The sequence below is a fragment of the Solanum pennellii genome, chromosome 1 (genome assembly GCF_001406875.1).
Source record: "Solanum pennellii chromosome 1, SPENNV200".
In the NCBI taxonomy this organism is placed as follows: Eukaryota; Viridiplantae; Streptophyta; class Magnoliopsida; order Solanales; family Solanaceae; genus Solanum; species Solanum pennellii.
This window is the reverse complement of record NC_028637.1, coordinates 84,841,680-84,853,460: the sequence shown is the minus strand read 5'-3', so window position 1 is coordinate 84,853,460 and position 11,781 is coordinate 84,841,680. Positions and strand designations below refer to the sequence as shown.

The 11,781-nt window shown below is 30.0% G+C and overlaps 2 protein-coding genes across 2 annotated transcripts; one reads left to right on the top strand and one right to left on the bottom strand.

Annotated features, from left to right (window-relative positions):
• The first annotated feature begins 6,152 nt into the window (after window positions 1-6,152).
• LOC107011569 lies at window positions 6,153-7,063 on the top strand. Its single transcript, XM_015211124.2, has one exon. The coding sequence runs from the start codon at window positions 6,336-6,338 to the stop codon at window positions 6,801-6,803; it is 468 nt and encodes a 155-aa protein (XP_015066610.1). The 5' UTR covers window positions 6,153-6,335; the 3' UTR covers window positions 6,804-7,063.
• On the bottom strand, window positions 6,997-9,620 carry LOC107011561 (WAT1-related protein At3g30340-like). Its single transcript, XM_015211113.2, has 6 exons — window positions 9,055-9,620; window positions 8,901-8,963; window positions 8,692-8,808; window positions 8,195-8,603; window positions 7,473-7,624; window positions 6,997-7,368 (listed from the first exon to the last, which is right to left on the bottom strand). The coding sequence occupies exons 1-6, from the start codon at window positions 9,339-9,341 to the stop codon at window positions 7,212-7,214; spliced, it is 1,185 nt and encodes a 394-aa protein (XP_015066599.1). The 5' UTR covers window positions 9,342-9,620; the 3' UTR covers window positions 6,997-7,211.
• Between the last annotated feature and the right edge of the window lie 2,161 nt (window positions 9,621-11,781).

Genomic DNA, 11,781 nt, shown 5'->3' with positions numbered 1-11,781 from the left:
AGGAAGACAATCGCTAAAGTCACGCAAAAAAGATCGTTTTCCTTCTACGACTTCTTCATCAGTAGTGACTCCATCGTAATTGGGTGCACGTTTTCCTATAAATTTTACACCCTGAAAAATAATACATATACAATTTTACTCAAATATCGTATATTATTATAAGAGGGAACAAAAAAAATTAAAAGTTGAATTACAATTTTACCCTTACTATAAATTAACATGTTATAAAAGCATTTAAATATTTAGTTTAAATGTTAAATTGTATCATTTTAATAAAAATGTAGATGACTTTTGTATTTTCTTAAATTAATTCTTAATTAAAATATAAACAAATAATTAAATGTTTCGAATGTGAAAAGACATATTTTAATTGTACATGTATATCCTAGAATAATTACTGGCATATGAAAAGAGTGACCCCCTATTTATTTGATTAATGCCACTGATTTTATTTATTTGATTTATTATTACTAAGATATTAAAAGTGTGTTATTACATATGAATGAATTAGTAATAAATTATAAAGATGACTTGTAATTGCCTCATTTATTACTAATTACAATGATTTGTGTTTCTCATCTTTTTAATTATTCATTCAAACTAGACTAGATTCCAAGTTCAAAGCAATAGTTAATAATGGTAACTATGAATTGTATTAAAGATTATTATTAAAGATTATTATTTAGAACTGAAAAATATAGAATTTAAACAGACATTTTTACTACTATTTAAGAACTAGGTGATAACCATTGAAAAATGAAAGAAATTGTCATTCAACTGATAATCAAAAAACTATTTCATCTATGATAGGCAAAAAAGCCATGAAAAAATAGAATACATAGGTGAGAAGAAGAACTTGAAGACTTCTTTTTAGACATGCCTAAGTCTCATATCTCTTTCGATATATATTCTCCTTCACGAAGATTATTGTTGTTTCTATTTTCTTTTGCATTTCTAAGAAACTCATTGTGGTGTTGTAATCTTTTAGATATTATTATGATCTTTTGAAATAAATGTATGTATGAAGTTCAGTGTTTAAATTATTTATCTATCATTTTTATATTTTAAATGTAATTGCTTTTAATCTTGTATAATTTTGATAGTACTGTCTTTTAATTTTAGAACCTTACTTAAATAATGTAAATACTTCACTCTATCGTTTCTCATTAAAATAAAATAGGCAATCTTATCAATAAGTGTGCATGTATTTTTAATATTCATTTATGGCTATAAAAGGCTATCACTGATATTTAGATCATAAAAAAGACTTATACAAAGTTAAAGGAGACTATATTATATTAATTAATTTCACATACTTTTTGCTTGACGCCAAATGCGAAATTCCTTTTTATTTATTTTTGTTGATACATGAAATATAAATGGTAAAATTAATATCGTTGATTTAAATATTTTCTATTTGATAGCACAATTTTAAATTATATAACAATAGTAAAAATTAAACGTGCAACGCACGTTGTCAGAAACTAGTACATATATACATAACTATGGCTTAATGTGTATAAATATAACATAAATACAGGTAGGAAATTGTATAAAATAAGATTTAATTCGATTTGTCTTATACAAGTTTTATAAATGAGATTATACATTATACAACACATTTCAATTGTATGATCATTTATATTTATATTGTATATATAATGAGATTATTGTACTTTTATTAATGGAGAAAGTTTGTACATTAAACCTAATGGCTAAAAGAATACAGTTTCGTATAAATAAGTACATTAGTCATTATATATGACACTAGTTTTATCTGATTGCTTTATACAATAAGTTTGTATATTAACCTAATGGTTAATGTACAATTGTTTTTCCTTTCCTCTTCTTACTTGAACTAGTATCGTACAGATCTTCGTCACTTTCCTCAACAATTTCTGATTGCTTCGATTTTTACTAATTTCACCCATTCTAATTGGGTCATTCTTAAATTTGAATATGATGTCTTTGATTTCTTTGGATTTGGCTATTAAACCTGCAACCTCTCCAAAATCCTGAGTTAGACAAAATCTTCATCAATTGTATAAATTGTATGGAATTATGATTCATATGAAAGTTAAAGAAATAAGGAATAAATTGAAAAAAAAATCGATTTAGAGGTTTTGGCGGTACCTGAAATTTTTGAAATCGTGATTGTGAGCGTAGTAGTGAAGATTTGAAATTCAAACTAATTTTGTAGAGAGAATTTAGGAGAAATTGAAGGGTATGGGAGAGAGGAAAGAGATAAGTGAATTGTATAATGGAAATGACTTCAATTTTTTTGTTTAATTAGTGGGACCCCCGAGTAGAAAGATATATGAAACTATAGCTACTCAAAGGAAATAAATGAAACAATAGCTATATTATTTATTGGGAAAAGGGTCTGATATACCCCTCAACTTTGTCATTTAGAGCTGATATACCCCTCGTTATAAAAGTGGCTCATATATGCCCTTACCGTTATACAAACGGCTCACATATACCCCTGCCGTTACAAAATGGCTCACATATACCCTTCATTTAACGGAAGTTAAAAAATTAGTTTTAAATTTATATTTATTACTTCTAATTTTTTTAAAAAAATTAGAAGTAATAAATATAAATTTAAAACTAATTTTTTAACTTCCGTTAAATGAAGGGTATATGTGAGCCATTTGTTTACAAGTAGGGGTATATATGAGTCACTTTCATAACAAGGGGTATATTAGCTCTAAATGACAAAGTTGAGGGGTATCTCAGACCCTTTTCCCTTATTTATTTTCAGTTAATAGTTTGTCATTATGTACAATTTTTCCTTTTTTCTATGCCGAAAGATATGAATCATTTGAAGTTGATCCAAAACAAAAACCTGATGGATGACTTGTACGAACCTCTATTTAGCTCTTTCGAAGTCCAGAGTGTTACACATATACTTATTCCATCCAACAATAGTTGTTCACTATACTATTTTAGGATGTCCAACAGTATTTGTTCACTTTATGAAATCAATGAATAATTTTATATGTAGTTCATAATTTACCTTTATCATTAATTTTAGTCATTTCTTTATGAAATCAATGAATAATTTTATATGTAGTTCATAATTTACCTTTATCATTAATTTTAGTCATTTACTACATCTGTCCACTTTTAATTGTCATAGTTTTCTTTTTTTAGAGTCAAACTTTAAAAACTTTGACTAACATTTTACAATTATTTTTTCATCATATTGATCTGCAAAAAAATGCAATTTATAGTAATTTTTGTATAGTTTTTAAATATCTAATTTTTTTGTTTAAAATATCGAATGAATATAATCTAATCTAACTTTGAAAATTAGTAAAATTGACTTTTGAAAAACGTAACATGACAGATAAAAATAAACGAAGAGAATATCTATTACATGTTTCAAGACATTTGTATTTATTATGTTTAAAAGGTGATATAATAAATATCCTTATATATATATATATAGTTTTTTAAGAAATGTATCAGTCAACAGTGGACATGCCTATTGTTGAACAAATAGAGTATAAAATTTTATGAATTTGATAAAAGTGTGTATATTTATGAGTTAAGAAGTCTAAATTTTGCTTAATCACCAAAAAAAGAAGGATTTTAATTGTTTTTACTCTTTTTAAGAGTTGTGATATGTCATATCTCTAAAGTTATTTACAAATGTATTTTTCTCCTTAATAATGGCTTTAAGTTATTTCACACACTAACTGGTATGTATATGCCTAATTTGATGCTTTCGGAGGACCAAAATATGATAAATATTATATTATAAACTAACGTGAATCTAAGTAATTAACTCCTAAAGTGGTGAGATTTGTGTAAGTTAACCCTAAAACTTAAAAGGAATTGAGCGTGTTGAGTTATAATTTGCATTTTAATCCAACTCATTTAAGCCAACTTTTATGCAAAACTTTTAAAATGACTATTGTTTAAACTTAATTAGAGATTCATAGTTATAGTTTGCTTAATTATGAATAATAGCTACATGTTTGGGAGGAAAGAGGTGAGGAAGACTAGGAAAGGGAGGAGAGAGGCAAGCAAGATCTGAAAGAGAGAGGAGAAAGGCGAGAGAGGTTGAATAATATTGTATTTGTTTGTATCAGGTCGTATCACGAATACAATTGATAGTATCAATTACAATTGTGTTCAACTACATATTAAGGAGAGAGACAAAAGAGATTGAGAGAGGGAGGAGAGATACAAGTGAGATCCAATGAATTCATGTTGTATTCATTTTATCACGAATATAACTGATACAAAATACAAATATAGTTCTTTGAAATACAATTGATATAAAAATACAAATCTATCACCTATATTTGATTGATACATAAGGCATTTGACAGAGAGGATGGGTGCATATTGCATTCGTTGTATCAAGTTTATCACAATTACAATTGATACGAAATACAAATACATTTGATACATAATACAAAAATGTAAGTCATATTATATGAAATTCTTTTTGAGTTACAATTGTTTGGAACGAATTATAATTATTTTAAAAAGAGGGTTATCGTAGATACATATAAAATATTTGCATTGTTATGTAATTTTTTTCTTTTTTTTATTAACTCAACTCAATTTAATCCGTCAAAAATTAAACCAATACAACCCACCTATTTTATGTACCTCTAGAATTTACTAAAAACAAAATATTGGGGAGCAAGGAGATAAGTGGGAACCACATTTGGAATATTAAAAAATATGATGTTTCCAAAATTGGTGTTATTTACAAGTAAGGCATGCAGCCACAATAGTCATTTGTTTCATGACCAATCACTTTTGTGAAAGTGATGAACAACTTGATGATTACTTTACTCCATTGCAGGCTGTCATTTTATTAGTTTATGAACACTAATTTTTGGGTGGTCCATCTCCACTTCACCACATTTTTAAAATCTGTACATACATTGTACTGATTTTGACCAACTTTCAACTGTCCAAATCAGCCTAGGCTCACCGTTTATAAAACAATGATTCTATTTTCTTTTTAATCTATTTTAAAAAATTGCAAATCTAATCCCAAAGTTAATGAGTAATAGTTTATTATGTTTGGTCATAAAAGTTAAATATTAAATTTTTTTTGGGGTTGTTTTTAAATTTATTTGAAAACTAATGTTTATCCATGAAAATTTAAAATTCAACTTAAAATTATATTTCAGATTTGAAAGATAAACTTATAACATGTTATCTAATTGGCTTTTCATTTTTGAAGTTGTATATAGTTAGTTACATTCAATCATGAATGTTATTGCAAAAAATTATAATCAAATATAATTCTATCTTTAATTCGTACTTCATAAATTTCAAATTAAAAAAAAATTGAACTTTATGGCTAACACCTACTTAAAACATCACTAGATTATTGTTATTTTTGTATTACTTTTTCAATACCACTTAGAAGTTAGAACTTTTCTTGAACGTGTAGGCATTATATGAGCCCGTCAATGATGGGCCTATATTTATGGATGGCAAAAGCCTAACAGGAGTAAGAAATTGGATTATTTTGAACTAAAATTATCTAAATCAGGCTCTTTTTAAATTTCATTTTGTACCATCTATTTAATTTTTTTCTTGTAACAAATCACTAAATGAAAAACAAACAAACAAACCATGGAAGTACGAGAAACAAGTTATCTATATTTCTTCACTATGATACGCACCACAAATTTGAGTTATTAAAGCAGAGGCAGACATATGGTACTAGTTTAGAATCTTTATGTGTTGAAAAAACAACTAAATTGGTACAAATAATAGATTTCAAAGCAATTATAATTTATATATTTACTTTCGAAGGTAGGTAGTCACATGTTACAAAACTGCAAAGACTCACTGTCCTTGAATATATAAACAAAACTTGCTGAAGGGCAACCCTGAAAGGGTGTGTTTGAGGAAACAATTTTTTTGGTCAAAGCTTTTGAAAAATATTTTCTTCGTAGCCCCATCACCGCACTCCTACCTCAAATAAGTAAGACGGACACTTATTTTCCTACAAAATATTATTTAAGAAAATGTTTTTCATAGAAAATATTTAGCTCAATTGAATAACGTTTTTGTATCTTTTTGCTGACATATACTTATGCTTAAAGAAAAACTTGAAAGACACAAGACAATAAAATGTAATAATGAAGATTATAGAACCCTAGGACAAGCAATGCTTTTCTTGATTTTCTAGTTTGGGAATATTTGAATGAAAATTCTTGCATTGCTAAGTAGGCAAAGGCATTTTGGTTCTGTCCTTCAACTTTAATGTGTTTTCCTCTTCTTTAAATCCCAAGCCAAATTTCATATTGTATTCATTAAAAAATAACAAAATTCTTAATCAACTTTTTATCATGGCTGACTCAAATTATGTTGATAGGGAGAAGCAAAAGCAAGCAGACAATGATATCAAGGACATGATCTCTTCTCTGACTAAACGTCTAGCCGGCCTCCAACGCGTGCACAAGGCATCAGGAGGAGACTCAGGCCAGAATCTTCAAGTTGATGATGAAGATGATCATGGCACCAGAATCATCACTCTAGCTGGAACCAATGTGGGAGCCAGCATGCGCGGTGAGATGGATGAGAAAGCTGGGATCGAAGGCGTTTCACCAGGGGAAAATGAGGCCTTAAAAACATATGTCAACAGCAATTTCCAGTCCATCAACAATTCCATCATGATGGGTGGTAGCTATTGTACTAATGACCCTGGTGTTCATTTGGACATCACTGATCATGTCGATGAACAACTCCCAAAACCACAAGGATATAAACACAAGAAAGGCAAGAAAAGTGACCACCACTATGAACATTCAGAATAGACTTATACCATAATCAAGAAGCTGCTAAAAGATTTCAAACCAATACTCTTTTTTATATGAATAAACACCATAGCTTAGTTGAGTTCTGTGTGTTTCCTTCTATTTTTAATGTCTCTTTGTCTCTTGGCATGGAATTCCTGACAAGAACAGCGGCCATTTGACTAGAGATATAGTATTGATGCTTGTCATGATATATCAGAAAAGCAAATGTTACATTTGTATTATCTTTAATAATCATAACATCTTCTGCTGTTTTCTCATATTAGTCACCTTTGGTTGCATTTTTGATAAGATCTTTCCTTGAAGAACAAAAATGAAAGATAAAGGTGCAGTCTTTTTATTACAAAATCTAAGGTTCACAACGAAAACTCGGAATACATATTGATATACTTGTAGATACAGTTGACATCAAGGCATCCTGGGTTCAGAATTGGTTTCTAGATCTTTGAAGGGTAGCTCCTTCTCTTTTTTCTCTTCAGTTTCATGGACAACTTTTTGCATTTCTCTGTTCTTTCCCCAGAGCAGAAAATATAAACCAGCAATTACGATAGCCGATCCTATTACACTGATCATGATTTGTTTACAAGGAAATTAGTCAGTGATAAGCTGGATATTATTTGGAAATAAGTTATATAGGGAATTATAGAAGCTTTAAACTGTTGTAATCACCTTCCAAGATGGAGTTGTTCATGTAGGATGGGAACGTCGAATATGGCTGCCATAACTTGGACAAGAGGACTGAATGCTGCAGTGAAGACAGGACCCCTTTTCTTGACACACCATGACATTCCCACATAGCACATTCCTGAACCTATTAATCCCTGGCTCAGGAAAATTCATTGTTGTCAAGTAGAAAACAAAACAAGATAAATTAATCAATGGTAAACTGAACTCTTTTGTTAACTTAAGAAGTTTTAAACTAAGATAACAATGAGATAATTAAGTCTTCATTTTGTGTTTAGAAGTCATGCCACGACGATCTTCATTCTTATAAAACATAGAAGGGGCTTCTCTACTTTTTGTCTCGTCTGTTCCCTTAACAAACTAAAGGAGAGGACATTTTTTGGTTCATAGACAGACTTGGCTATTCTTTTATCTGCAAATAGGAACCAATGAAAGAAATAATAGAATCTGAATTCCAAAGAACTTTAATTTGATGTTGATGTCACAACTCACAAGTCATTCAGAATTTCTAAAGAAACCGTGAAAATTCTCTAAAACTTCTTAATTTTCAAGGACATACAGTAATGAATAACTCTATCTGTGGTGCATCATATCTTTGTAAATATATTTGTTGAACTGCAAATACAGAGAGAAAAAGAAAAAGACAATGAGAGGATAGTCTAGTTCTGCTACTTAAAAAGATAAGAACAGGTGTTAAATGCACTTACAGCATAGAGGATACTCAGCATATCTATCTTTTCCTTTGGAACCCAAATGGATAGTCTTCTGTCCATGGAAAAAGTCAAGACAGCCGATTGTATGGCGCTAAAGAAGGTCATAATAACAGTGCTGGAGTACTTGCATGGATATTTCTTTCCAATAAACGTTTGGAGAAGGAACCACGAAGACCACAAAAGTGTCCCAGCAAACAAGGCCAGAGAACCAAGGATCCATCTTTCCTTTATTTTCGAGGAACTAATGTCTCCTTCCAAAGATGAAGATACAGATTGTTGGTCTGAAAAATGAACCAACGGCATGCCTTTGTAAAAAGTCAGTAAGAAGGCACCACCAACGCATACTAGTGTACCAAGCGCTTTGGCTATTCCACTTCCATGTTTGATGTTGATAGTCTCTAACCTGCATCATTTTCATACATAATTGAGTTAAATTATCATTTGTAGAATTAGAAAACAGAATTAGAATGAGAAAACCATAGCTTCCGTACCCAAAAGGTAATGCCATAAGGAATGTGACCACAGGAACCATATTGAGAAAGGCACATGAGAAAGTTGCAGATGTGTATTCCATGCCAAGAAGGAATAAGTATTGCGTAACAGATGCCCTACGAAATTGATGTAACATATGATGAAAAATCTTTAACAAGAAAACACAGCCATGCAAATTTAGAATATTATAGAGATTATTCTGACTTACCCAACAATGGCACTCAAAAAAAGGTTGCACAAGATTTGAGGGGTAAGTTTTGGTCTGGTGTTCCTGCAAGAAGCAACAAGTTGCATGTTCAGAGGAGGCAAAAGTTCTCCATGTATTAGATATGTAAATATTTCTTAAGAGACGATATTCATACTTTTCCAGAAAGAAAGCAACTGGGGCTAAAAAAATGGTTGAAATGGCCTGCCGATAAGTTATGAAGACCAAATGATTCATCCCATCCATTATGATCTTCTTGAGAAGTATGTTACTAATGGCAAAAGCAAAATCTATTGCCAACATAATAAAAATGGGGTAATATTCCACATAGCTCTTCATCTGAGTATTTCCCAATCTGTCAACACTCCTAATCTGCCTCTTAATTGAATTATCGTGCCATGCTTTTAAACATGAAGATGAGATAAGACATTTAAAGTTCCACATGAACTTTAGTGGAGTAAAAAAGTGCACACGGCGGAGGGATTAATTCCTGCAATCACATCAATACTTTTATTCTACCAGAAAAAGTTGACACTTTGTTTAACATCATATACTCCATCATTTTCCTTTTCTTTGTTTGAAAGATTACATTATTTCCTGCCTTTTGACTAATCCTTTTCATCATAGCCAACCAGATAAACAAACTCATTAGTCTATGAATTGATTTATGTTAAGAACATTTAACATGTGAGTCAACCCACTAATCTAGGCAAAATTTCCATTTTGATATATAGAAGATAGTGTAGCAAGCATCTTATGGGTGGGGGTCAAATAGAAATGATTCCCCTTCTTGCAGCATAGTATAACAAGTAATGCATTTCTAATGTCTTGGTAGCCTAAGCATCTAATGCTACTTTTAGGACTTGTATTCAAGCATCTTCAGAGTACAAAAAGGGGACACAGAATAATTCATCATATTCATATAATAACAACTCAACTGTTCACCATTTCAAAATTCTTTAGCTAGACCACAGTACACCTGATGGGACCAGGTATTTTCCTTACCACACAAAACTCACTCGAAATTGGCTGAATAAAAGCTCGCATACTGTGAATAATATTGTTAATGGAATAAGCTAACTTGAGTATTACTCGCGATACCCTATTACAGAGCTGTTAAAACTATTTTAGAGAGCAAATGAAGATCAAGGAGAGTGACTCCAAAGCATAATTTTCATGTGACAAAGCCGGGTGTATGGTCCGAAAGGACTGGAACTATGTTAAACTTTTCACCTTCATAAGGGTCCATTCATGTGGACCAAGAAAGCATTCCATATAAAATGCTTCAAGGATTTTTCCACATGAAAGAGCTAAAAGGGCGGATCAAATCTCTACTTTCTTGTACAGTTTAAAAGTGTCAAAGAAAGAAATATCCCACTTTGTTTGCAAGATATGAGGGCCACCAACAAAGGAGAATAGCTACATTGGTTATAAGTCACACCACTTTTAACCAGTAACATCACATTGATCTTTTCACTGGGAAGTAGGGGTGGGGGTGGACAATGGACATGCTTTCGTGTCCGTTATCATAATCCTTATTCTTTTGTTCCATATCTAAGGTATTGAGCTGGAATCCTTCATCTCCTATAGCAACAGTGAGCCACACAATTATTTCCTAACAACTGTTCATGCATTAAGAGGCATGGAACCAGTAAAAAGTGCTAATTGCCTCTAAAGGCATACTGATGTTAAATGTGATGAGATTCTTGATTTCCATTTTTGTTCCATATCCCAGATATCAGATTTTCTGGATGCTCATATTCCACATTGTAAGCATAACATTTTATACAGAAATCAAATTTCATCGCTGCTCTTATTTGGCAGGTTTTCTCCTATCCACACAAATACTCTTCTGCAACATGCAACTTATTGTGTAAGCACGAATCAAGATTCTTGTTCTTTAAGGTCCATCTATTTGGTAAGAGCCTAATGGCTACTCTGAAATCTAACCTTAATTTAGGCCTTTGGTCATGGAGTATTAAAAGCCTGTCTGGATGGGCTTAAAAGTCAAATGGACTCAAAAATCAGTTTTTAACTTATTAGAGTGTTTGATAAATATCAAAATAACTTATTTTAAGTCAAAAATGACTTATTTTAACCCAAAAGCTAAAAACTAGGTGAAGGATGTTTTTTTTCTTTCAACTTAAAATCATTTTATGTTGACCGCGTTTATTACCTTTTTACCCTTATTTTTTTTATTTTTTTTTTATTATTATTATTATTATTATTATTTATTATTATTATTTTATTTTATTTTATTATTATTAGTATTATTAATATTTTATTATAATTATTATTTATTTTATTTTTCTTTATTATTATTACTATTATTTGTTTTATTATTCATTATTATTCTTATTATATATTGTATATTATATATCATTATTATATTATTATTATTATTATTATTATTATTATTATTTATAAACAATTTGTAATAATAAATAAATATGTGAATGATAGCAAAATATAATTACTTATGGATGTAAAATATAAATTAGTTCTGTTTCATTTTTTTAAGTATAAAAATCTTAAATTAATCAACTTTTATCATGTTAACAGCTTTTAAGGGTATTTCCGACATTTTTATATTAAAAAAAGTAGTTACCAGCACTTATTTGCCAAACACATCAACAACTTTTTTTTTAATTTAAGCATTTTTATCCAAACACATAATTACTTATTTTAAAAATAAATTTCAGCGCTTTCAAAAGTACTTTTTAAAAGCTATTTTTTTAAGCCCATCCAAACGGGCTCTAACTCTGTTCACGTGAAAGCATAAAAATCCATTCTTTTTGCAAACATTACATACATATAGAAGGATCTCAGAATATACAGGTTTTCATGAGAAAGTGTTGAAAATAGGATTATCGAGTCTGTGGAG

Bases quoted from the DNA above. Each gene is read 5' to 3' on its own strand.
- LOC107011569 (XM_015211124.2), top strand. From the start codon at position 6,336: ATGGCTGACTCAAATTATGTTGATAGGGAGAAGCAAAAGCAAGCAGAC.
- LOC107011561 (XM_015211113.2), bottom strand. From the start codon at position 9,341: ATGTGGAACTTTAAATGTCTTATCTCATCTTCATGTTTAAAAGCATGG. The intron at 8,964-9,054 runs GTATGAATATCG...TGCTTCTTGCAG, and splicing joins GTTGCTTTCTTTCTGGAAAA to GAACACCAGACCAAAACTTA. The intron at 8,809-8,900 runs GTAAGTCAGAAT...TCAATTTCGTAG, and splicing joins TTTTTGAGTGCCATTGTTGG to GGCATCTGTTACGCAATACT.